The sequence below is a fragment of the Simochromis diagramma genome, unplaced genomic scaffold (genome assembly GCF_900408965.1).
Source record: "Simochromis diagramma unplaced genomic scaffold, fSimDia1.1 OVJJ01000361.1, whole genome shotgun sequence".
Lineage (NCBI taxonomy): Eukaryota > Metazoa > Chordata > Actinopteri > Cichliformes > Cichlidae > Simochromis > Simochromis diagramma.
Window position 1 is genome coordinate 18,207,201 of NW_024386860.1, and position 27,958 is coordinate 18,235,158.

Genomic DNA, 27,958 nt, shown 5'->3' on the forward strand with positions numbered 1-27,958 from the left:
ATTTTTATTCTTTTGTGTTCTTTAAAACAGAACTTAAAGTTATTCTGTAAACGTGTGTTCTGTCTCGGTGTAGTCCCAGTTTGGCCTTCGCGATGGTTCGGACTGGTGGAAGGCTCAGTGTAGGTCAGTCTGTGTGGTGCAGGGCGTTTGTTCTCCAGCAGCATGGTGTTGAGTGAAGAATTCTCCTTCGTGGTTTTAGTGATAAGAATCTTAATAGCTCTATAAAAAGACTCATAAGCAGCCTTTGATTGGTCTATTATAAACTCCATTGATTGGTAGAACATGATCTCCTCCACAGAAAGAACAGATCTGTGTCCTGTTTCTGAAACATCCTTCCTTCCATCGTTCCTCAGGGCTGTAACCTGAGCCAGCTGTGTAAGGAGAATATCTTATATTTTTATTAGAGGATAAGTGTAACTTCCTCCTGTGAAGTGCTTCGGATACCAAAACCTCGCTCTGCCCGGGGTTAATCAGATCAACCCGAGTGCTGCTGATGGGATAATGGAGGGAGGTGATGGAGTGATTGGTTGGGAGTCGAGGTGGAGATACGATCACTCTGTCCTGACCCAACAGAAAGGGCTTCCTGTCAGGGCGGAGTTTATCTGCCAGCAGGAGACGATGGGGCTGAAGATCAGAGTGCTCATTAATATATATATATATATATATATGTGTATGTGTGTGTGTGTGTGTGTGTGTGTGTACACATTAGGGTTAAGTCCTACTCAGGTTAAACAAACTCCAGCAGCTGTCTATTGCATTGAGTGTCCACTACAATAAAAATAAAAGCGTTCTAACATCTCACCTGCTTGTTTTTATTAAGATATTCATGTACACTATTTTTATTAATGGAGATTTCACTACTGAGGTTAAACATGATATATAAGTCACTTAGATCACTTCTAAATGTTAATGTTTGGTTTATTTCAGTGTTTTATTTGTTCCTGAGTAAATCGGTTTGGCTGTGATTAAAGCTTCATAACAGATTACTCAGTTAAATTAAGAGGGGACGGCAGTAAAAACTCCGGACCTGAGTCATCATCAAGTACGCTGGCGTTCCAATTGTACAAATCACGAGTCCGTGCTCGCGTTCTCGGCAAGTCCGGTCTCGCTGAGAATGCGAGTACGCAGCTTAGCTCGTTGCAACATGGCAACTGTCTCAACGCTACCCGAAATTGAACCTCCCCCACCCTCATTCAGATCTGGCGTTTGGAACTATTTTGGTTTTCATGTGACGTATGACCCTGAAGGTAAGCGCGTCATGGACAAAAGTAAAACAGTATGTTGGATGTGCCACGCAATGCTCAATTGGTGGGAACTACTGCGTTAGCGCAGTTAGCTCGTTAACGTGTTGCACGGGGCGATCCGCTGTAACTCGTTAACGGAGATTTGCCGTGTTGTGGCGTTAACGTCATTTCAGATTAACACTGACAGCACTAGTGGGAACACAACGAATATGACTGCACATTTACGCCAACAGCATCCTAGTGCAAAGACAAGTGGAAGCAGACAAAAACAACAAGCACGCATGCTACAAACTTTACCCGAGTCATTTAGACAGCCGTTAGCACATGATTCTCCTTATGGGGACCTGATATGTTTAATATGCTGCTGAGAATATAGCCCAGAAGAAGCGTATAGTATAGCTTTTATTTTGGAAAGAGCCATTTCTCTGTAATAAACTCTCTGTTCCAAAGATGAGTGATTTCTCCATCAGATAGATTTATTTATTTTTATTATTTTGTTGTTTCAGCAACATTAAATTTAAAAACTGTACTTTTGAGTTAAAATATATATTTATAATTTTAATAAATGACAAATTAAAAAGGCATGAACATTTTTTGTATCGAAAAAATATCGAACCGTGACACCAAAGTATCGAACCGAACCGTGAATTTTGTGTATCGTTGCAGCCCTAATAATTAGAGACGGGATGCGAGGCTCCTCACAGCAGCAGAGATATAAAAGCAGGTCTCTAATAATCAAATTAAGCAACTCAATCAGAGCAGTGTCACGGTGAGAGGGTCAGTTATCACGCACAGCGAGTCCAGACGTTAATTAATTATGTGAACATCGTTTTGAACATAATGTGGTAATTTTTTCTACACTGTATAATTAGATTGTCCTGGATGAATAGGAGTTATTTCATCAAATACAATTAAATGCATGTAATGAATAAAATGACACCGGGCATAAAATCATCTCTTATTCGGATTTAATTAGCACCAGTTCAGCAGACTCGCTCTGGCTGCTGGTTGCATTCATTCCACTCTGACAGGGAGGATTTCCATGCAATTATAATATGTAAATCAGTGATGAAATGAAATCACTCTGAGGCTGGGAAATGTCTTGTAAAGTTATTATAAAGTTCTCCTGTCTGTCATAAAGACCTGGAATAATTATTGTCACGTGTTGCTGCCGCGGCTCAGAGCCTCCGTGGCTGCAGTTCCTCTGACGTCCACTAGATGATCAGAAGTCTGACGTCAATGAGAAAACATCCATCTCACCTCCACCTACAACACAAAGTCCTCACAGTTCATCCCCCAATTTACACAAGTTCACAAAATCCGTTCACAGCTAATTTAAAAGAACAGAACAAAATATTATTGCTTCTTTCAGTTAATCCTGCAGCTTCACACGTGAGCTGGAGTCTCTGAAAGGTGTTTTTTCTGGGTGGTGTCACACAAGGCACAATCGCAGGTCCTCGAGTGGTTTAAATGCTTTTCCACACGCCTCCCTCCTTACTACTCATCTCCACTTCCTGATTCACTCCCTGTCCTCCATCTGTCCTCCTCTCTTTCATTTTTCATTATCGGCTCCTCAAACACTTATTTTCTTTTAAGTGAGTAACTGTAGGACTTCATGATGGCCGCCGCAGTGTTTTGCAGTTATTGGCATGTTCTTCTATTTTTGTTGTTTTATGGTGGTCAGCTGGTCGGTGTGTCGCTGCCAACCGGGGAAAGAATAAAAACAAGAACAAATATTTTAAGACCAAATATAATTGCATAAACGAATCTGAATGAAAAACATAACTCTCCTGTGTTTAATCAGGTTCCAGGGTTCTTCCATTGGAGATGCTTCTGTCTAGACTCCAGTAGGGCTGGGCGATATGGCCTAAAATCCATATCGCGATATAATTTGAAGCACGTGTGGTAACGATATATATCGTGATATATTCTTTTCTTCTGTATAACGTATTTTCCACACTATAAGGACTTAAAATCCTTTAATTTTCTCAAAAATCGACAGTGTTCCTTATGTATGAATTCTGGTTGTGCTTACTGACCTCGAACCAATTTTGGCTGCAGAAATCTGTTAAAAATGTTTTAGTACAACTTTGGTAAGCAGCACTGCTTGATGGATCGTCAGAGCATTACGGCTGCTGTAGTGAGGAGCTTCACGGAGTAATCTGGGTCCAAAACTCCGTCTGCTTCAGGTCCCAAAGTCAAACGAACACTAAGAGTTAAAAACGGTCTAAATTCTTTCATCTTTAATAAAATCATCAGCGTTGCTGCTTTATCAGGTGTAACAATTAAGTTTAACATCCAGGCATCCATGAAAACAGAATTTATTAAATTTAATGGAGTTAGAAGTTAGCAGGAAGTTAGCTCGCTAGTTTACACCTAAACATTTCATAGCATGTTCTGACAGAGATTTTGAAACTAATTCAAACGTACAGCTCTGCTGCCACTTCTAACATAAAGACAGAAAACTAAACAGCAGTGGGTTTGCAGGGTTACTGAAGTTGGACTACCTGGTATATAATGTTGTGCTACGTGATTGCTAGCGACACAGCTATTTTAGCATAACATTAGCACAGTGAAGCTGGAGGATGAACGCCAACTTTTTTCCACTCGATAAAAGTTAACGTGCGGGATTCTGGTGGTCAGGGACAAATGCAATCGCATAGCAGGATGCTGTACACGGGCCAAACTTCAGCCTGGAGAACAACTGAGATCATTCATCCACAATACGAGGTTAGTTATTAATATACTGCAACAACATGGGAACAGAACAGCTGCAGAGAATTCAACATTAATGAATCGATGTTACGGAAGTGGAGGAAGCGCAGTTTTTGGCTTTCTCATATTTCAAAAGTGCTTCACCTCTTTGCTATGACTGTCGCCCGCCATAATTTGCAGATGATAATGGTTGTAGCCGCTGCGATGCTTTTGACATCATCAACATGCGCTATCCCGGTAGAGCGGTATAGTCAAAATCTCTATCGTTGGCCAAATTTATATAGTTTCTATCGTATATAATTTATATCGCCCACCCCTAACCTGTAGTCTCTTTTACTTTGGTCGTTCCTCTGCAGCGATGTGTATTTGTACTGTTGTAAAAGCTGAAATATCCCCAACTCCCTAAACGGGGTTACTGTAGGATTACAAGCTGGATGCTTGAAAGAATCTGCCTTACAATTCCTCGCATCGGTTTGGTCCAATCAGCACAATCCAGTGGTGACCATTTTTAAACAGCTGGAAGCAAATGTTTGTGGAAAAACAGAATTTAATAATCCTGCAGTGGCGATGATGTACGAATTCACAATACAAAAGCTGCATGAATCATTTCTGTGGCTGTTAGCTTACTGCCCTTCAGAGGCTCATTGATGCTGAGCACCTGTTTGCTGCAGGAACTCGGGGTAGGTGCAAGGATTGGCCATGTGATTGGCTCTTTCTGTCTTCCTGCTTCCACTGCGGGATCAGGAGGACTCGTGAGCTGGCATTTTGTTGAGTCTCATCATGCTCTTCACTGATATTGTAACTAGAGATGGACCGATCCGATATTACGTATCGGTATCGGTCTGATACTGACGTAAATTACTGGATCGGATATCGGAGAGAAATAAAAAATGTATTCCGATCCATTAAATATCAAAAAAGCACCTCACAAAACTTGCGACACGGCGTAACTCGGATCATAACCGTAGCACGTTGAAGCAGTAGCAGTGGTATCGTGCCATCTCTAATTGTAACAGTGGTGCTTGTTGTAAGTAGTTTTGAGAAGTTTCTGCCCTGGTGAGGATATTTGTGAGCCTGACAGCGGTCAGGACTGATTCTGGTCAGTACATGAATCGTTCCTGCAGTGAGAAATGGCTCGATGGTGACGGTTCAGACATGTCTTTGAGGCTGACAGCGAAATGTACGCGGGGACTCTAAACTACCTAAACTAAAGGTGCTTAATGCTGCCTTTTCTGGAACTTTTCTGCTTCTCCTTCAGACTTCCTGTCCCGCCTCCACCATGAGTGACATCTACGAGTCCGCAGCCAACTCTCTGGGCTTGTTCAGCAGTCCCTGTCTCACCAAAGTGGAGCTCAGACTCACCTGTAAAGGGATCTCAGACCGGGACGCTCTGTCCAAACCCGACCCCTGCATTGTGCTCAACATGCAGTCCCACGGACAGTGGATGGAGGTAGGTGACCATGACAACCACAGTGGTTTGTAATGGTTTTAATGGTGCATTGTGCTGTTGTTTTGTACCTGTTTGCTAAAGCTTCAGATTGTTTTTGCATTATTTTGGGGGTTTGTTTGAGTTTGAGATGCTGCGTCTCAAAAATCTCTTCACACATCAGCCAGTTTCTCAGCTGAGGTTGGAGATTTCGAGTTTGGCTTCAGGGTGAAGGTGAAGGTTCGGTTGTTGCCTAGCAGCCGTCTCACAGTGAAGTAGTGAGGAACAGGTCGTCCATTTGTTCACGTTCACAGGCTGTCACCGTTTCTGTGACATTAGGAAGTAAAGCTCACGTCTGCGGCTTCTGTCCACATAAAGAGGGGGATGTGTTACCATAGCAACCAAGAACCCAGCGCATTAAAAGAAGTGGTGATCGTTGTAAACCACGATCTCTATTCAAACCTGACCCTCTAGTTTATTTTAAAAGTTCATGTTAGCGCCTAAACATAAAACAATCATACATTTTTAAATAATAATAAGCAATTATGTGTGGAAAAAATAAATAAATTATGAAAATGTAAATAGTTGCTCTAAAGTTTTAGCTCATTTTTTGTCAGGAGACTAAAAAAAACATAAAAAGAAACATCAAATAAAAACATTGTGTTCATGTTACATATGCTGTCTGATGAAGTTTATAATTTAGAAAGCCACGAGGATGTTTCGGTCCTGTTCGGTGGGCAGACTCTCGGACCTCAGTGAGCTCGCAGGCTTTCTGCTTTGGAAACACTTGTTGGGATTGGGAGTGAGGATATCTAACACCTGAGGGTCATTAGTAGGAAGCAGGAATAGTAAAAATGACTCCGAGATGAAGAAGCTGCGTGCAGGAACACGAGGGCATTTTCCCTCTTTCGTTCTGCTCGTCGTTGCTGTGGCCGGTTTGTGTCCAGCAGAGATGAGTGGATATTAGCATCTGTGTGGATTTTGTCCTCGCACATTATCCTCTTTAATGTCAGTGCTGCTGATTAAAGGCACATCGGTCCGGCTGCTCGGCTCCGAGTGCCTGCAGCGGGAGTGAAGCTCCGACAGGTTAGACCACCTTTTGTTTCTGCGCCTTCAGGCTGTGCTGAGCTCAAAGCCTGAAGCCTCGCTGAGTGCGTCCTGTAGGAGTCTTTAACGGTCTGAAAAGTGCCGAGAGGTGAACGAGCAGCAGCTGAGAAATAAACAAAGCGAGCCGCGAGGAACGAGAGTCAAATAAAGAGCCGCGTATGAGAAACTCACCAGCCTCTTTGTTGTCTTCCTCTGTGCTTTCTACTCGCTTCTTTTTAAGTCAAAGTCTGATCATTCAGCACATCTTCAAACAGCAGAGGTTGGACCAACGTGCTCTCTGGGCATGCTCATTTGCATCCCAGCGCTCCGAGAATCCAGTTCTAGTACACAGAATTACCATAAAACAAGAAATAAAAAAATGTGAAACACAGCAGTAAGAACATTAAAGATAAGAATAACCACACAACAAAATTAAACCAAAATAAAAAACAAACAGTTAAAAACATCTGGAGTGAAGCGAGCCACCTCAGACCTGAGGCCGGTCTTTAAAATGCTCTGTTGGTGATCTGAGAGTAACAACAGCGAAGGACTGCTGGCCTTTGGCTTTTAGGAGAGAAGAGAGAAGTGAGAGAAGCTGTTGGGACGCCGACCTCACAATAGAGACTTAAGAACAAATGACAGCGTTTTGAAATCGATCTATTTTCAAAGGCTCGTGCAGGACTGATGTGTTGTCTGTTCTTCGTATTGAACCATCTGCAGTCGACAGAGAGGAATTAGACACAGCAAGCGCAGAGTTTTACATGCAGCAAGCAAGCTGTCCTTCACAGCATCACTGACCTAAAATCAAGCAGCTGTCCATGAAAAGACTCAACCACAGGTTGGACGTATGTGGAGGGAGGATGCTGAACCTCGGTGAGGGTGAAGGTTTGGGGAGCTGAACAAAATAACTGCAGTGAACTTACCACATTTGTGTGGAGCGGGTGGAGTGCTGAGCTGCACCACTGTTACGTTATCCTTCGGTTTGCACTTTTAAACACAGACTGCATCACACAGACACAGGTGGATGCTCATCAGTGCTTACCAATGCTAGACTCAGACTTCCTGACATGTTACTACAGTTATTACTGCAGTTATAACAGGTTGTCAATAATTTAATTCTCCACCTTTTAGTGCACATGTGGCCACTTCTGGTTCACACAGCTCACACAGCAAGATGGTGCTTCCTGTATCAGTGTGTGGCATCATGGTCCATGACTTTTATGGAGGTTTCGTAAACGACATCATGGACACGTTCTGACTGGGATACAACCACCGGTCACGAGGGGAAGATGTGATTGGTTGGCGAGTGGTTGCTGGCGATCGCTGGCTCAAGGGGAAGTAAAATAAAAGTCAAATATGTTGGTTGAAGAGCTGAGGCCCAACTTTTACTTTGAAGGTGACCTGTGTCCTGTTTCCTGTTTGTGTTGCCCGTGTCATGGTGGACAGAGTGTCTGCAGAGAGTTTGCTTTAAGTCGGTGTGTTCCATGAAATCTACGGGCATCCGCACCCATAACAGGTACGTTTTCTCCAACCAGTCAGAATATACAGTTTTCCCCAAACGATGGCTGCCAGACACGTGACATCACTTCCTGTAATGTCAAAAACCATGACTTGATCTCTCGAATTCAAGTGCAGACCCGACAGTTTCCTCCTGAGTGGTTATGGAGTGGATAAAAACTGATTTTCCCCTCATTCGAATGTAGAGCCACCTGCAAATGGTGTGTGTGTGTGTGTGTGTGTGTGTGTGTGTGTGTGTGTGAGTGTGTGTGTGTGTGTGTGTGTGAGCTTGTGTGTGTGTGTGCGTGTGATGTGTGTGTGTGTGTGAGAGAGTGTGTGTGTGTGAGAGAGTGTGTGTGTGTGTGTGTGTGAGAGAGTGTGTGAGAGAGTGTGTGTGTGTGAGAGAGTGTGTGTGTGTGTGCGTGTGCTGTTTGGTTGTGTGGTGAGAGTGTGTGTGTGTGTGTGTGTGGTGATAGAGTGTGTGGTGTGTGCGTGTGTGTGTGTGTGTGTGTGAGAGAGTGTGTGTGTGTGTGTGTGTGTGAGAGAGTGTGTGAGAGAGTGTGTGTGTGTGAGAGAGTGTGTGTGTGTGTGCGTGTGTGTGTGTGTGTGTGTGAGAGTGGTGTGTGTGTGTGTTTTGTGTGTGAGAGAGGGTGTGTGTGTGTGCTTGTGTTGTGTGTTGTGTGTGTGAGAAGAGGTGTGTGTGTGTGTGTGTGTGTGTGTGTGCACGAGTGTGTGTGTGAGAGAGTTGTGTGTGTGTGTGTGTGTGTGTGAGATCTGGACCAGAACTCCTAAGTACGTGCTTCTCAGGTGTGTAATCAGGTGGTGCTTTGGAGCTGGACTCAGGTGTTCCTGTGACAGACGGCTGTTGTCTGTTTACTGCAGTGACGCTATAATAAGAGTGAAAACAGTCCTCTCCCTCCGCGGCGGCGCTCTTCTCCTCCTCTCGGATATCAGCCATCTGGAGGAGCATTTTTGGATGCAGCTCAGCTTCCTTATTGACACGACAGATGATGAAGGAGAAAAGTGATAGAATTCTCTGGTGGATTCTGTTTTTCGGGAGGCTCGAATGAGGCGTCGGGTCCAAACACAGTGGGACAGTAAACACAGAAATGAGCCTCTGCTGTGCTTCGTTCATGTCTTATTAATGCAGGAAGGTTTTACACAGTTGATGTGCACAGGCAGTACACGTTTAATGACCTCTGCGATGGTTAAAGAGCAGCGGGAGCCGAGCAAGAGCGGCTGCACGGTCTCTCTTCTGTAACAGCTGTAATTTAAAGCTCCGCCTTTACTAAGAACAGCTGTTCCAGCCTCGTGTGTCGACACTGCACTTAGAGGAGAAATGAAGCAGCACTCCAAATGATGTTTCTGTCCTTTATGCAGTGTCAGAAACCTTTTATGATAAACTGGATCGGTCTCACTGAGCATGCTCACAGAGACCACAGATCAGGCTGAGGAGACTTCCCCCCGACCCCCTCAGAATCAGCTGATCTTTGATTAAAGGATAAAGTAAAGTGATTGTATAGAAGAAACCAGCTGAGGGAGGCTCTTCATCAGTTGTTATCTTGGGGACACTGACCGGGTCATTGTTTCTACCCGGGGGGCAGATGTTGTTGGAGTTCATTAGAGAGAGTGGAGTTCAGAGGGAGCTCCAACCGATCCAGCAGAAGGAATCAGAACACTCGACTGAAGCCGGAGCGAGTGTGCAGGTTTATAACCTTCTACTGTCCTGCTCTCTGACTGAGTCTCAGCTGCAGCTCGTGTTTTCATCACATCGGGGACTCGTTTGAGGCTGAGCAGATAAACAGCTGCTCACAAAGGGATGCCGGAGTGACGTCTTTTAGAAGTTTTTGGACGTACAGATTTGGTCCACTGAAGGACAACGTAGGGCTGTTCAATATAACCATATATATCTGATGACGATATAAAAACGTCTATCGTTTCATTTACGCTATCGTTTGTTTTGTAGTGTGGCAAAATAAACTGTTTATGACAATATTTTTTCATGGTTTTGATCACTGCAGTGGTTATATTCATTTCCTAAAGTTCTCTCTTTCTCTTATATTTAATATAACCACACTACGGACGGACAAGCGCCTGTTTTTATGTGTTGTCGTTAGCAACAACGATGGTAAAACCATTGCGTGTCCGCTTGTTTATGTTCCACATAAACCTTTTATAATAAAGCTCAAGATCCTGTTGAGACTTTTCAAAATAAACTGAATCTCGTGAAAGATGCAGATTATTTACGGATGAGAAGTAAAAAAGCTAAAAAATAAACCGTAGACTCAAACGTTAGAACAGGCTTCTCCCCGCAGCACGCCGTGTAATAAATACTCACAAAGAAAACGGCGGCCGTTACAACTTATGTCTAAAAATGTATCGTTTCATGCATCGGTTAAAACTCCAGCTACATGACGCGCAGCTGGAAACACTTCCTGCAAGTCGAGCTGCCCGAGATTCACAGAATTTACAGGAAATGTTACATTTTTGTGATTTATATCGTTATCGGACGATAGACGTCTTATATCGCACAGCCCCAGGACAACGTCTTTTTTCTTTTTTGGACGTCTACTGAACGTCTAGTGTTGACGTCTGCATGGCCTCCGTGTTCGGGTTATTTATAGTCCACATGTGGTCGTTGTGGACGTCTTTTCAACGTCAAACTCGTTATAGACGCCGTTTTTATGCTGCTTCTGTTGAGCCATGTTTCCGTCTTCTCTGGAGGCCACCGGTTTATTTTTCTGTAGCTTTGTTTACACATTTGTACGCGACTCCATTATCATCTGACACAATCAAATAATGTTATTGGTAGATGATCTGGAACGCTACGCCACCTTCTGACATGGGACAGGTCGTAACAGTGACGTGTGAAGGAGTGCGGCGTGATCAGCGGACGTCTGCTTCATGGACGTGGAGCAGAAATGTCCCGAGCTTTACAGGAAGTTCCAACATGTGCTGCTTCCTCTCACGACGCTTTTCAAAATAAAACATGACACTTGTAAAAATGAACCATATATAATGCCAATGGTTTTTTACACTTATTAAACTTATTGTACTTCCTTTAAAAGGAATTCCAATTTTTTTCCTTCAACCATTATTACTTTAATGTTTTTAATATTTCAACACATTTTAATAAACAACAGTTTTAACATGGTTACAAAAAAATAAGTTGATTAATTAAAATAAATAAACCGGTTAGAGAAACACAGGAAACACATGCACTGAACACATCAACACTGACACTTCTTTATAAATTATCTTCATGTGTATCATGTCGATAACAACGCTGATGTTTGTAAATACAAACATTACATTTGTGAATCATTTGCTGCACCTGTCACAGGCGTCCAATAAAAAATGGCCCAAAGTTCAAATGTTGAACGGCATCTTGACGCCACAGCTGGGTCACGGTTGTCTGGACGTCGTATAAATGTCCAGTATTGGTCACGGACCCGTTATAGACATGATGTGAGTCTATCCCACGTCCAGTGTTTGGTGGGTGCAGTGTGCACGGCGCTGAGAGAGAGGCGAGCGGCGGGCACGTGCCCGAGAGCGTGCCCGATCATGACGTGTGCAGCCAGGGAGGCCTTTGCTCATCCTGCCGGTGCGCCGTGCACGGCTGCGACGTGAAGGCACGAGTGGCGTGCGGCCTGGACCCAGCACCTGCTCACAGCCCGGTGAGTTTTTTAGTTGAGTGCTGGTGTCTGACATGAAGGGAAGCCCTCAGGTTTCGGCCGCTTCCTGCTCCCAGCTGGAGCCTTTCCTGCGTCGTTCTCTCCTGCAGCGTCATAATGAGATCATCTCCTTTTCAAATCTCTTTTTATGTAAATTTGGACTAAATTGTTTAATGATTGCCTTTATTTGAAAGCCCCCGCCGGCCTGCTGAGTAAACAAGAAAACAGTTGATATCAGTGCTAATAGTGTGTCAGCTCATCAGTGGGAAGACAAAGCGAGTGATTGTTGCTGATGGAGTGATTAAGGGGCGAGGGCACCGCCATTAAAACCCAATCAGCCTCCTCATCAGCAGCTGTGCGTTATTGTCACTTCAAACAGATTTTCCTCTTCTGCTTTCTCTGGGAAACGAGCGGCGCTCCGGGGAAACGCTCCTCTGTGAACGCCGCTGCTGTTTTAGCCTCTTTCAGCGCCTTGTTTTGGTTATCCTGCACGTTTAATCGCATTCTTATCAACCTGCGGCTGGAACGAGAGCTCATTTTGGCTCCACTGAGACAGGGTTTATTCCCCCCGGGGAGCTGGTGTTACAGTTTTTCTTGAGTAAATCACATTTCTGTAGTCATTTTCACACCCCCTCATCATATTTCCTGAAATCCTAGTCTGTCCAATGCTTCCCAAAACTATCATTGAAAACAAACTTGCCTAGTCAACACAATTCAGAAACACCAACACAACAGATTGCACACCTCAAACAATAGTTCAGGTTGTATTCCCCCTTCAAACCTTGTCACATGAGAAACACAAAAGACGCAACCAATGTATGTACAGTGGCACATTGTCATTCATGTACTATACAGTACAACACACACCAGAAACATTATCCCACCTCAGCATCTTGTCTTTGGTCTGGGTCAGGCCAGAGAATCTCATCCACATCACAGGCTATATTGGCCCCAGCCAGGCAGCGGGGGTAAAATCCTCTTGCATGCCTGATCCACCCCTGGCATGCATCTACTGATATGTCTAGGCAGGCCTCTTCCATGGCCTGAAGGAGGTGAACACGGACATAAGGTTCTCGGTCATACACTTTCCACCGCCATGCCGAAAATAACTCCTCTATCGGGTTTAGAAAGGGAGAGTATGCAGGCAGAAAGATATTAGAAAACCTTGGGTTATTGGTAAACCAGTCACGAACCAGAGCAGCGCGATGGAAGTTGACGTTATCCCACACAACAACGTAGTGAGGCTGCTCTGGCTGTGCTGGTTCCCTGTAGTCCAGCTGGAACATATGTTGTCTTAAACCATCAAGAAAAGCAAGGAGAAGCATAGTGTTATAGGGTCCTAGTACGGCATGGCGGTGGAGTACCCCTCGTTGGCTGATGGCTGCGCACATAGTGACATTCCCCCCACGCTGACCAGGGACATTTACAATAGCCCGATGGCCAATTATGTTCCTCCCCCTTTCCTTCTTTTGGTCAGGTTAAAACCTGCCTCATCCACAAAGATTATTTCATGGGGAACAGGCCGTCCTTCAATCTCAAAGATTCTCTGCAAAACACATAACACAGTAGAGTCAATCGGTACCCTGAACCACAGTTCAAGAGTGCTGAAATGGCAGCATAAACTGCCATGCTGTGATGGTACACAATACCTTATACAGTATCAAAACTCATACCTGAACATATTCCACACGTTGGTTTTTCACTCTGTCAGAGTTTCGTTCGAAAGGGACTCGGTATGCCTGTTTCATCCGGAATTGATTCTTTCGGAGGATGCGGTCAATTGTGGAGAGGCTGATGGCATTTATGCCTCGAAAAAGATGATCATCCTCAATCACTCTCCTTTGCATCTCTTGCAGGCGGATTACATTATTTGCAATTACCATGTTTACAAGTTCCCTCTCTTGCTCCTCTGACAAAAGCCTTAACCTGCCTCCACCAGGTGGTCGTCTCTGTGTCCTACAAAAATAGAAGCACTCATACTGTAACTGTCACACATTCATTTTACAGGCAAATAATGGAAACATACTGAAACTCAAGACACATAAGTTCAGTAACTTAAACGTTACTGTACAAAGCAGTCTTACTGCAAGTACACCTACCTGTTTTCCTCCCTGAAGGTTCTGATGATGGAGGCAACAGTGAAGCGACTCAAACTTGGTTGTACTCGTTGCCCAGCCTCCCTCATAGTCATCCCATGGACAAGGACATGGTCAACTAAAGTGGCTCGAATTTCATCCGAGACTGACTGTCTTCTTGCCCTTGCTCTTCCCCTTCCTTGTCGCCGTCGTTCTCCACCTCCACCTCCTTCACCACGTCCTCCTCCTCCTCCACCTCTCCCTCCTCCTCCACCACCTTCCTGTTGTCCTAGACCACCTCCTCCTCCTCTTCCACCACGTCCTCCTCCTTCACCACGTCCTCCTCTTTCACCATGTCCTCTTCCTCCACCACGTCCTCCTCCTTCACCACGTCCTCTTCCTCCACCACGTCCTCCTCCTCCACCACGTCCTCCTCCTTCACCACGTCCTCTTCCTCCACCACGTCCTCCTCCTTCACCACGTCCTCCTCCTTCACCACGTCCTCTTTCTCCACCACGTCCTCTTCCTTTGCATCTCTTTGGATCCATTGTTTCAAACCTGAATGAGCTGACTTTGGCCCTTTTATTTGGCCCTTTGTGCTAAATTTTGACTCCTAGTGTTTCCACCTGGTTAATTGTGTGCTAATTGAGCTCAAGCTATGCTGACTTAAGTTAACATTATTGCATGCTAGTGCTTTCTAAATGACTACATGGTGTAAGCACTGTAAAATGTAGGGATTTGTGTGTAGAGTTTTGCAGTAACAGTTCACCAAATGTGAGTCATGTGTCAAAGCAGGGAATAGTGTTTATAGTTCAGGGAAATGGGTGAGCTTTTTGAACAGTAGCGTTACGGTTTTGAAATTTTAGTTTAGAGGCCTGGTTATAGTGTTTAAGCAATCGAGAAAAACTGTAATATAACCCGCCCTGCTGTGATTTTAATGCAGTCTGGAGTTTATGTGGGTCATTTTCACCCCCCCTCAGTCATAATTACAGCTGAAATGACCTCCTGTGCTTTTCCAGTGCCTTCTCCTTCCCTAATTTAAACACTAGATTTGAAAGAACTTCTGCCTGTCCTTCTTTTTGAATCAGGTCACCACGAGCACCTCCATGCCATCCTATCTGAGAGCCTGCATGAGAGAAAGAGTTCAGTCCTTTATTAGAGCCAGACTCACTCCCACCGCTGCTCTGTTTGGACACTAAATGACATTTTAGCCTTTAATTATTTACATTTCCCTGAATCCTGCCTTTAAATATGTGATGAACTACCTGCTGGATGCACGGACAGGTTTGTTCTGAGGAAATCTCAGAGCTTCTTGTGGAGCTGAATTCCCTCTGAAATGACCCACTTGTGACTGTGGAGGACGGCTCCAGTTCACGTCACGCCGTGTTTGCCCTCCAGCTCTGCAGCGCCTCCCTGAGGCAGTAGGAAGTATGACACATGATCCGTCTGAGCGCCTCATCGTTCCTAACATACGGTCCGCTACAAAAGACTGTTGAAGTCGGCTCATTTCTTCTAGTTGTTGGGTTGTGATTTGTCTTACACCCACGTTTTACTTTAAAAAGCCACTAAAAGGAAACTGTGCAGGGATGTTTTCACAGCAAATGGTTCTCCAAAAGCTTTTGGATTATGTAAGAACATCAAATAAAAGGTAAAATATTAAAGCTGAGTTATAAACCGCTTTAATGTCGCTTCTGTGTTTGGTGTGACGATGCTGAGTATCCATCCACACGGTCTGATTCAGCTGCATGACAGGAAACACCTCCTGTGGGACCCACCACAGCGGCGCTTAATTAAAACAGTCCAGTTTGTACAGCTGCTGTGAAGGAGTAAATGATCTACTGGGACCAGAGCAGGTACGTTTATTCCTGCTGTGGACTGTGGGACGCACTCGCTGCTGCAGGGTACGGCACTTCTGTTTTGTCACTTAACTCTGAGAGATAAACAAACAAACATCCTGATCGTGTGCTATCTCCCACCGAGGGAGGAATGAGCCAACATACAGAAGGATGGAGGCGATCGGCACACCGCCGCCTGCCTCGCCGCCTGCCTCGCCTCTGTGCTGGCATCTGTGCAGGACCCTGCTGCGAGTGGGCCGGCGTTGTTCTCGCTGCTGTGGGGTTTGAGTCTCTGGGTGTCAGCGGGGATTATGATCCGGGTGAGCTCGGCTCTGCCGCAGCTCTTGATGCTCGTTCAGGGCCCAGCGATGCCAGTAAGTCATCAAAGCGTAATGGTGGTTTTATTCTAATGTTTGCACTGAGGCTGTGGTTATAAATGTTTTATTGGCCCGGGGACTGTCTTTAGTGCTGTGGACGCCCCTCTCTCCTCCCTCTGGCTTCTTTCTCTCTCCCTCATGTTTTTAATTGAACTCTCCCTTCAGTTAAATCTAATCTAATTTCATCTGAAGCTGCCTGAGCTGTGTTTAGTCAGCTGGGCTTCAGTTTGGACACTGACAGAAGCCAGTGAGCAGATTTCCTTCAAAACTCGTGTCTTTAAAGCAGGACACACATGTTATTCATGAGTCTACAGCCGGGCAGTGTTTGTGTGTTACGTGCTGGATGTGTAACATGCAAACAGGTGCGACTGCAGCAGTTTCTGTCCTCTCTGACAGACGCAGAGTAAGTTTGAGAGTGCTGGCTCAGACAGCTGAGATGGTGACGTCAGCTGTGACATTTTCTGCTCGTCGCTCTGTCACTGAAATCTTCAGGGATGGAAGAGTGAAGCTTTAAGACGATAACACGACAAAACAGCTGCAAAGACACAGAATCAGAGCAGAGACACAGAAACTACAAAAACAGATACAAACACAGCGAGACACCGAGTGCCCGCAAAGAGACGCCAACCGAGCTCAAAGCGCAAAACAGACACGACAGAATAGAAATCATTACAGGCTCGGACATGTAAACTGCACTGGAGCTCAGTTTAACATTTATTAGTGTGGAAATCCTGCTCCTCACATACAAGGTCTTAAATAATCAGGCCCCATCTTATCTTAATGACCTTGTAGTACCATATCACCCTATTAGAGCGCTTCGCTCTCGCTCTGCAGGCCTACTTGTTGTTCCTAGAGTATTTAAAAGTAGAATGGGAGGCAGAGCCTTCAGTTTTCAGGCCCCTCTTCTGTGGAACCAGCTTCCAGTTTGGATTCAGGAGACAGACACTATCTCTACTTTCAAGATCAGGCTTCAAACTTTCCTTTTTGCTAAAGCATATAGTTAGGGCTGGACCAGGTGACCCTGAATCCTCCCTTAGTTATGCTGCAATAGACGTAGGCTGCCGGGGATTCCCATGATGCACTGGGTGTTTATACACCTCTCTGCATGTGATCATTAGTTGTTATTAACCTCTGTCTCTCTTCCACAGCATGTCTTTATCCCGTCTTCCTTCTCTCACCCCAACCAATCACAGCAGATGGCCCCGCCCCTCCCTGAGCCTGGTTCTGCCGGAGGTTTCTTCCTGTTAAAAGGGAGTTTTTCCTTCCCACTGTCGCCAAAGTGCTGCTCATAAGGCGCCATCTGTTTGTGTTTCTCTGTATTATTGTAAAGTCTCTACTTTAGACTTTAGTTGTTACTGTATGAAGCACTGTTGAGGTGACTGTTGTTGTGATTTGGGGCTGTAGATATGAAGCTGAGTTGAACATAAAATGGAATAACAAGCTAATCAAATTTTTTATAGGTAGTCACAGGTTATGAGTGAGAATCGGCCTCTGGGGCAGTAAAATGAAGCATAGTGTAGTTCCTCTGATGTCCAGCAGAGGCAGCAGTGAGTCAGTCCTCATAGACTCCCATGTTACAGAAATAAACATGTTTACAGCCTGACACACAAACGGCTCTCATTCCCCCTTTATAACATCTGTACGGGGGAGAGGATGTTTATACACTCACCTGTTTAAAGTTTGCATTATTAGGGGCGTGGCCTCTTTGACTGACAGGTGGATGCAGTCGCTAACTGTGTGTTAACTAATCAGCTTATTCCCTGAACTGGACCGTTTGCGTCATTTCTAATGCAGCTATGTGACCATGAACACGGCTGCTGTAAGGTCCGGTCTGTCAGCCATCGTCCAGTGTTGCTGATAAAGTGATAAAACTCTGGTTTTTACTGACCTGTCCAACTTCAATCAAAGGAGTGAAATAACGTAAAGTGAGTGTAACCTCTTTGCTCCAAAAAGTCGTACACCCGCTTTACAAACGCTCCCGTGTCGTGTTGGCGTCGTTCTGCTGCGCAGGAAGGGGCCCATTTTTCTGCTGACTCTGCAGAACGGCGAGGACAAATTTCTTAAAAACCACAAACACACAAAGGAGGGAAAATCACATGATCACAGAGGAAGATTCATTTTAACAGCGTTGACACTAAAGAGCAAAGAGGGGCTGTTTATGTGTGCAGGGCTGTGATGAAGCCTGCTGTAAGACTCGCTCAGACCTGGTTTCTGGTCTCTGTCGTCCCACTTTGTGTTTTTATTTTTAGCCGTCTGGAAATCCAGATGAAATGTCGCTCGGTGTCCGCACAGACACACACCCCTCCTCTTCCTCCCCTCTCTTCTCTCTCCACACTCGCTCTGATTCTTCCTCTCGTCCCACTTTTGTCTTCGCTTCATCTCTGAATGTTTGGCTTTCTGTTCAGGTTCGCGTCTTTCTGCCGAACGTGACGGGAGGTTGAAGAGGAGGTGGGATGGCGTCACAGAAGAGTCTGAAGAACGATTTGCTCTCTTTGTCTCGGCAGAGCTGAGATGTGGAGAAAGACGATGCTTCTTGTTCTTCAGATGCAGATTAGATCAGACTTTGAGGGATTGTGTGTTTCCTGAGATAGATGACAGGACGTTTGTGCACTTCACATCTAGAATCACAGCACGTGTTTCCCGGCTTTCTTTCCACTTCTCAGTTTTCTGATCGTTTGGCTGAAAATAAAAATGCAAACTTAAACAGAAGCTGTGTGAGCTTTAGATGCAAACCACTTTCCTTTGCATTTCAATTTGAAGCTCTCGTCATCCGCTGAGACTTCAGCTGTGATGATAATGTTTGGCTGATCTCTCTCAGGTCCATCTCTGCACCTCTGAACTGCTTTCAATGCAGATTAATCAGAAAGAAATGAGATTTTAGAGATTTTGAACGTGGTTGTTGTTTCAGAACGTGCTGATCTGCTGGATTTTCCCACATAACCATCTCTGGGGTTTACAGGAAGTGATCAGAAGCTGTGTGATGATGTCATGCCAATATGACCAACATCTGTGAGGAATGTTTTCAGCGCCTCGCTGAATCTTTGTCACGAAGATTTAAAGCAGCTCTGAAGACAAAAGGGTGTACCTAACGATGTGGCTATGAGTGCATACAGACAGGACTGAATGCACAATTAGGCACAAAAGGGAACAATTTGAAGTTCTCATTATCCGCAGACAGAACAGGAACACAGACAATATAATAACCGCAGGCGCCGCCCCCTGCAGGCACTAAAAATACTGCAGGTTTAAGCGGTTTGGGCCCTTTTGTTTGGTTCAGAAACTCCATCTTTTATAAGACGATGACACAGAGGTAGGGAATCAGTGGGAGGAGTCAGACAGGAAGACACAAGGAAGAGGAACTGTCAAAGTAAAACAGGAAATGGAAACCAGGAAGACGGACACGAGAAGCCAACTAGAAACTAAAATCAGGATATGGAAAAAAATCAAACCTCTTCCATGATCGCCACAATAAAGTGCCCTGTGGGGATCTATTGTAGTTGAATATGATGATATTAGTGATATGATGATAGTGTACCGCATGTTATCACGGCTCCAGCAGCAATAAAGACTCTGTAGATTATCCGATGGTCGCGATGAGATTTAAATTAAATTTGTATGTAAATAACAAAGTGTGCACGGCGTCCTTCAGCCTGGTGTTCTTTGTCTTTGTTACAGATCTAATTTAAAACAATAGCAGCTGTGTTTTTGTCAGATTGTAATTTTAACTACGAATCTTCACACCTCTCTTTCACACAACCCCCACAATCCTCTCATCACGCTCAGACGTATATATGAATGTGCATTAAGACCACATTTTATTTTTATAGTGCTTTTTTGCTGCTGCTTCATTAGAGAAGCTGTGAACAGGAGACGAAAGACGTGAGAAAAGTATATGAACACGGCTCAACATTAAAGTAATTTGCCAGTTTTCCTGTAATAGACCCGCCTGTTTCAAAGCTCTGAACGCTCGTTGTAGTGCGACAGGGAAGAAAGGTTCACTTGGATCTATTTACAGACACATTTACAGAAAGATGCATTTCAGAGGCTTCGAGTGTTTTTGTGCTGCTGCAAAGAAGATTTCTCTGAGGAGGAGTGACAAACTTCTCCATCTTATCTAAACACAAATGCAGCGCATGTGGTTCCTGGGATCATATAAGTGCAAGCTGTGTGTGCAAGCATTTAGATCAGGGTTGTCAAACACGAGGTCTGTGTAACCCGTCTGGTCCGTTTAAGGCAGATTCACTCGGGCCGTCGGTCAAAGTGAAAAACGGCTCAAAGAAATTGACAGGTGTGTTTGTTTGTGTGACTTCGTTAGCAGGTGCGGGTCGTACCTGCAGCCGTGGGGAGGCCCACCATGACATCACCGCCACACTCTCTCACTGAGATGCTTAAAGTGATAGTTGAACAGGTGATCTGAGACTCACCTGGAGGACCAGAGGAAAAGGTTTTGCTCCTGATGCTTTCTGGGATAGCTCAGTAGGTAGTAGGGCTGGGCGATATGACCCAAAATTCATATCTCGATATTTTTTTTAAAGCCATAAAGTAAGAACAAAAAGAGAGTTCTTAGTCAAAGCTGTGTCCCAGATGTCACACAGGCACTTTTATTAACATACAGCACAGATGTACATGAAAAAAACGACTCAAAAATAAATTATGAGCATTTATTAAATAATAATGCTCCATAAATAAAAGAAAACTATGTTGTTTTTGTGCATAACAAAAAGCTCACAATTGTGCAATCAAAATGTAAACTAACAGACGCTGAGCACGATAACAAAGATTTCACAGCTGCTCTGTTCCCAACTTCTACTGCGTGACTGACAGCCTGGAGTTTGAAATCCTCTTTGTAACCGTGTCTCTTAACAGGTGCCATTTATGGTCCTTATACACACACACTACAATAATATTACATTGAAGCACAGTGCGTATCACTCCGCGAGGCTCCTCGGTAGCCGTAATGCTCCGACAATCCATCAAGCGGTGCAGCACCGTAGCTTACCAAAGTCGTACTCAAACATTTTTGACAGATTGCTGAGCGCCGTGTTCCACATAAAATCGGTTCGCGGTCAGTAAGCACAACCAGAATTCATACATAAGGCGCGCTGTCGATATTTGAGAGAATGAAAGGATTTTAGGCCGTGCAGGCTGCATGACGTTAGCATGGTTAGCTCGTTAACACGTTGACGGCGTCCAGCCCCACGCACGGGGCGATGCGCAGTAACTCGTTAACGGAGATTTGCCGTGTCCATCTTGTCGCTGCCTGCAGGTGAAGCGATGGGGGAGGAGGGGGAGTTGTGTTCAGTGAAGGAGAGGCGAGGCCGAGTAACGTTGCGTAAAGACAAAAGCGGACAAAAGAGAGGCAAACTTGCGGCTCCACAACTATAATTATAACGTAACATAGACTATATCGATATAAAGGATATTGTCACATCTTATATCTCGTATAAAAATATATTGATATTTTTAAAAAACTCGATATATCGCCCAGCCCTAGTAGGCAGAGTGGCGGCCCCATGATCGGAAGGTCGGGGGTTCGATTCCCCTGAACAGCTACCCTGAGGTACCCCTGAGCAAGGTACCGTCCCCACACACTGCTCCCCGGGCGCCCAATGGCTGCCCACTGCTTCACTGAGTGAATGGGTTAAATGCAGAGAGGAATTCCCCACGGGGATCAATAAAATAAAGTACACTTTCTTTCTTCTTTCTTTTTCTTTTCTTTAACAAGCACGAGGCGTTCAATCTGTTATTTGTGGTCAATTTCTTCTTTTGTGGTTTTCTTCTCCCTTTACTGCCCCCTACAGTTCAGACTCTTGGGGCAGGCTGACGATGTTAGCGAGTGCCACAAGAAGTTTGATTTAATGTTTTGGTGGAAATAAAATAAGTTAATGGCGCTGCTCGCTGACACACTGAGGCGTGTCACAGGCTGGGTCTCGGTACATTTTGTATTCGTCTCATTTTAGATTTGTGATTAGTTCATGTGTCGTTCCTGTTTAGCTTTTAGTTGAGGTTAAAGGCAGTCATTATTTATTGTTTCCTTGGTTTCTGTGTTTGGGTTCTTGTGTCGTTCATCGCGTGTTAGGTCTGCTAAGCTTGTGTTGTCATGTCTAGTTTCAGTGTTTCCTGTTTTATTTTGAAGGATTCTCGTGTATTTAGTTTCACTTCCCCTGTGCTGTCACTGGGCTCATGTCAGTCAGCTGTTCGTGTGTTCCTCTGTTTTCAGTGTGTCATTGTCAGATCGTCTGCTTTGTTTTCAGGCCAAGAGTTCGTGTCAAGTTTTCTCATGTCAGGTCCTGTTGTTTTTATTTAATTCAGCTCCCGGTTTAGTTTATTGTTAGTTTTGCCTTTTGTTTGCAGTTATTTGGCTCGTTTGTGGTTTTTCAAGTCACGTTTTGTTTCGTCTGCATTTGGGTCCATCTTTCCCTCTGCACACAGTCAGCCCCCTGATTGTGACAGACTGTCAGGTGTACCTGATAATGATAATGACCTGGATGTGATGTTTGGGCTCATCGTCCCGCTGCAGGATCTCTGCTCTGAGGCTCTGTTACAGGTGAGCTGCTCAGGCTGCTGCAGCCTGTCTGTCGACTAACACAGCGCCTGGGTCAATCAGGGTCTCCGCCATCATCATCATCATCGTCGTCGTCGGATGTGAAGCAGAATTTGCTCGTCGTCTCTCCTGTGAGTCTGACCTGCTCTGTGTGTGATCCTCAGCAGACGAGTCAGCGCCGACGTGATGAACATGTGGAAACAACAGAAACATGAGTTTGTCTCCTGGAAACCCAAAGAAGCGAAACGCTGCTTTCATAGTTGGTGCTGAAGTCTCTGCCTTTGACTTTTGGCTCGATTTGGTCGATTTTCTCCAGAAGCTTTTGCGTGTTTGCAGCTTCACATTAAAGAGAATAAAAAGTGTAACCGTGGCGTTTCTGCTGAAGCAGCTCTCTGATTGGCTCAACAGATTTACTTCAGTCTTTATTCTTTTGTCTTCACCTGGACGACCGAGTCATTTGTTAGATGTGTTTTTTGTGAGGATCTACAGGTGTGTTTATTAATATTCGTGTAACTGATCTGAGCTCTGCCTCAGATCAGTGGGAAAAATGTTATTTTCACTATAACTTCGAGCAGCTGAAAGAGGAACGACAGGGAGTTGGAACAGGTCTGCTCAGCTTCAGTGCTCACGTACTTTCTGTTTTCCTGTCTTCTTTTCTAATCTGCTTCCGACTTTATTTTTGAGGCTGAACACATTAAAGATACCATCAACCCTTTTAAGCACATAACTAGTTTTAAATCCCGCTAGAATTGCAATCACATAAGCTAGCGCAATAATTAAAAGCACTGACAACAACAAAAACATTATAATCCAGAAACGCACTTTGCTGATCTGATCAGCTGTTCATAGCACTTCCTACGTTGGAATAACGATTGGCCCCAACCAATCACAGCAGATGGCCCCGCCCCTCCCTGAGCCTGGTTCTGCTGGAGGTTTCTTCCTGTTAAAAGGGAGTTTTTCCTTCCCACTGTCGCCAAAGTGCTGCTCATAGGGTGTCATATGATTGTTGGGTTTTTCTCTGTATCTATGAAGCGCCTTGAGGCGATTTTTGTTGTGATTTGGCGCTATATAAATAAAATTGAATTGAATTGAATAAACATCAGTGCGGACTCACACACGCCCGCCATTACCTGCCAAAAGTGGAAGTGACGTCACTCAAAAATGAAACTATGAAGACGCTCAAAATAAATTTCCTGTGGTTGGAAATTATTTTGTGCAACTTTTTTGCATTTACAGTTTTGAGGAATAACAATAATAACAACAACAACAACAACAACAATAACAACAACAACAACAACAATAATAATAATAATAATAATAATAATAATAATAATAATAATAATAATAATGATGATGGATTGCATTTATAGAGCACTTTTCGAGACCCTCAAAGCGCTCTACAGTTCCACTATTCATTCACTCTCACATTCACACGCTGGTGGAGGCAGCTACCTCTGACATTTCTGTAACTACAAATATGTGTAAAATAAAAGAACAAAAAACCAAAAACGATTTTAATTTTTATTGCAGTTTATGTAGTTACTCTGGACTTAATGCAAACATATGATTCAAATCTGGGCTGTAACGGTTGTATTGATGTACAGCAACTTGAAATGCTTGAAAAAATGGCAGCATGTAAAAATATAAAGAGAAGGTAAAAGTTCAGATTTGAAAAATGATTTCCTGTGCGTGCACATCAGTGACAGTGACGGCGTGCTGGACTTTGCTCGAGCTTCGGTTTTCCACACTCTTCACCCGTGGTTGTGGTTCAGGAAGCGAGCGCAGAGCGCTTCCATCACCGCGCTTTGCAGCAACACCATCCCAGCAGAAGCCAGCGTATCCATGACGGTGATTTTGACTCGTGAATGATGTCACACAGTATTTCTGCTTTGATTGGTGCTTTCTAAGAAAACAAACATTTTGGGGCCTGACGACACCCCAGGCTCTGGAACTGCACCTCAGCTCCGTGGACTCTCTTAAAAAGCAGCTAAACTCGTTCAACACTCGGTGTTTATATTTCTAGCCTTGTTGTTGTGAATCACTTTGTGAGTTTTATCTGTTATATTAATAACATTTTACTGGAACGGACGCGGCCTCGCAGGCATGGCACAGGAGTGGGATACATCTGATCAGGGATTTGTTCTTTGGCATATTTGCATCCTTTGAATAACTACCAGGGAAATTTACTTACACACACACACACACACACAGAGTGTAGATAATAAGGACATCATTTCCCAGATTTATGGATTCATTTGTGAGATGTTGCCTCATCAGCAGACCCTTTCAGATGGATGCTGACACTAGCTGTGCATCGCCTCCATTACACTAAAGTGAACTCATGAATCAGCTTCAATCCTCCTGTTGTGCTCACGCTCAGTGCTCAGTGCATTCTGGCTTTTAGTCGGATCCTCTGACTGCCGTCATTACTGTGAGAGCTTCAAATGCTACCTGCTCAATAATTATCTATAACGCTGTTTCTCTCGCTCTTCATCTTATTTCTGTAAACTGGAACGGTCCTGAGTCCCCCTCAGGTGGCCCAGGGATGTGACGATGATGATGATGTGTGTGTTTCTTTTTGTTGAGTTTTATATCCTCCCTTTTTAATGTCATTCATATTCACACACTGACCGTATCTGGACAGAACGGTAATATGTGGTAATCTGAGTATTACTGTATAATATGACTACACTTAATAAAGAAAAAAAGGAAGTCTCTCAGGAAGTGCCCGCCCCTCAGCTTCCAGATGGGCTTCATGGATGAGATGATGTGTGAGAGGAGAGCAGTTTGAAGGTTTGAACATCCTTCGCGTTCTGTCCCGTGTTCGCTGTTCTGTTTCCGTCTGCTGACGCAGACGCCATGGCGTGAGGAGAATGTGGACCCAAATGCAGCCACAGAGACGAGGGTGGATGATAACGAAAAGTGAGCCTTTATTTCTGGCAAAACACTGCAAACAGGAGGAAGTGAGCGAACTAACAAAAGCCCAGACTGGGGAAAACTAAGCATAACACATAACCTGAGGACGAAGACCAGAAGCAAGGACTGAGAAACCAGGAAATGCAGAGGCAGCACGGAGGAAGATGGAGGAACGGAGGGAACACAGCTGTGAACAATCAGACATGACGAGACCGGGAGGAAGCAAAACCGAATACACTGACACGGGACGCAGACTGTCAAAGTAAAACAGGAAACACACGAACACAGAGGCAACGACGACTAGACGTAACACAAGGGACACAAAGGAGGCGCAGTAACAAAACCTGAAGAGCAAAAAACACTAAACAGTGGCTAAAGGACATGAACCCAGTAAATCACAGAATGCAGATAAATGCAGCACAAACCACCGAGTCTCCAGACGCCAGGGTCACATTTGCATGTTTCAGGTTCTGCAGTGAGGACGGGTTCTTGTGGTCTGTGCTTATTCAGTCTCTTGGTGTTGTGGGACGCCTCCTCGACCCGGATGTTCTCCCAGTGTTGCTCGGTCTCAGCTCTGGGAGGGGGGCGGGGTCTGTTCTGGTCCCGTTGTTCCAGGTTTCAGCTTGGAGTCCAGCCCGGTCCAGTCCAGAACTCGGTCCTTCAGGGTTGCTGTTGCAGCTTTGTTGGCTCGCTTGGCAGCGTCCAAAGCCTTGCTCATGGGCACGTGTGGAAAATTAAACATTTATTGGCTTCCATGTATTAGACAGTGCTGCAGGTGCAGGTATGAAACACTTGTCTTCAGTTTTTCCTGAAACAAATTCAGATTTCATCTCTCACATTTCAGACTCTTTGCAGTGAAACGTGCAGCAGCTGAATTTATGATCAGAGCGGGACCTTCAGCTTCGTGCTGACATCTTCTCTTTATCATAAACTGCTCATTTGTTTTACAGAGGAAACAAAAAAGCCTTGACGGATGCTTGAACGCTTCTGTTTCTGACTAATGAGAGACGCCGAGACTGCAGATCTTCAGGACCTTTTGTTTTCACATCAAACTGCTGAGCGAACCTGTGGGATGATTTCCTGCTTTCAGATGTTTCGGAGCCAGCGGAGCTCTTACACTCGTTCTCAGACACTCGTAGGACGTCGGGTTTCCTCTCACGCTCCACGCTGGATTTCTTTTCAGCTGATTCACCATCTGTCCCTTATAACGAGGAGACGAGGATGACTCTGACTGTTGGACGAGGACTTCGACTGCACGCAGCTTCTCAGCAGCTCGCTGCTAATTTAAGACTTCATCACTTCCTGACCACAATCGCTTTCCTGCTCTGACTTATGGATCAGATCTCACACTGTGATCCTTAGAGCTGCACGTTTTACACCAGGGGGAGTGTGGACTCACACAGTCAGTCACACACTGACTGTGTGACTCAGTAGGAGAAAAAATGACGTATATTGTACTCGTACACTGATTACTGTGGACGTACATCTCCCCACAAATTGATGTGTGCTGATAAAAACAGACTGAGTCCATTGAAAATACATAGAAGCGATGAGAGTTTGTGGAAGCCGCCATCTTGCCCTTCATGTTGAATGTAGTGGTTCCACATCATATGTACTCTTAGATTTAAAGATCACAAGTAGCTCTTTTAAACGGTGACCATTTAACATTTGTACGTGTACAGTTTCACCATGTCGTTCTCCTCCTTCACCTCCCCTCAGCTGTGTGGCAGGAAGGATGTGGGACCCAAACCCAGGACTCATACACAGAGAGGAAACTCAAAACAGCTTTATCGCTGGAAAAACTCGAGCGATTAATACAACAAACTGAACTGGGAACTAGAAAACAAACCAGGAACAGAACATTGGGAAATTACTGGGAACACAAAGGAAACACTCAGCCATGATGGTGTGCGATGGTTAACGACGCGACAACAGACAGAGGAAAACACAAACACGCTTAAATACACGAGGGAAACACAGCTGGGACTAATCCGACACAACGAGACGGGGAGGACCTAAAACTGAATCACACAGAACTATCAAAATAAAACAGGAAACCAGAGGCTGACACTGAAATTGACAGAACATAAGGAACAGAGGGAGCACAGAGACAAGAGTAACAAACTACGACATGGAGACACGACTGAGTGTGGGACATGGAACAAACATGAAGACAGAACCAAACCTACATTAGAGACACGACACACTAAACATGGAACAAAACCTACGAACTAGAAATCACAAAGCACTGAAGAACTCAGAGCCAGAAAATACAAAAAGCTAAACCACCAGAAAAGCACAAAATCACAGAATCCAAACATCAACACTGGGTCACCTGACTCAGGACCATCATCACCTCAAGCCTCGTCTCCTGAACTGAAGTCAGGCCTCTAAAATGCTCCTCCCCCTTTTGTGAGTGTGGACGCTTCGTCTCTTTGCCCTGTAAATGCTTTGCTTCTTTTATTGATTTTCATGCTGATTTTTTCCCTTTTTTCCGTATGAGCTTACCTGCGAGAGCTTCTGGACACTTATAGATCATTAGGACTAAAGTGTTCTTAACAGAAACAGC

The 27,958-nt window shown here is 44.6% G+C and overlaps 1 protein-coding gene and 1 long non-coding RNA gene across 2 annotated transcripts in view; one reads left to right on the forward strand and one right to left on the reverse strand.

The window, feature by feature from the left end:
* cpne4a (copine IVa) overlaps positions 1-27,958 on the forward strand; it is a 97,610-nt gene that overhangs the window by 13,468 nt on the left and 56,184 nt on the right. Inside the window, exon 2 of the mRNA XM_040030895.1 lies at positions 5,218-5,409. Within this exon, the coding sequence (XP_039886829.1) occupies positions 5,239-5,409 (171 nt within the window). The 5' untranslated portion in view covers positions 5,218-5,238. The remainder of the gene's footprint in view (positions 1-5,217; positions 5,410-27,958) is intronic.
* On the reverse strand, positions 13,110-13,486 carry LOC120732962. The gene is made up of 2 exons (XR_005695712.1): positions 13,316-13,486; positions 13,110-13,188 (listed from the first exon to the last, which is right to left on the reverse strand). It is a non-coding gene; the product is annotated as an uncharacterized LOC120732962 (long non-coding RNA).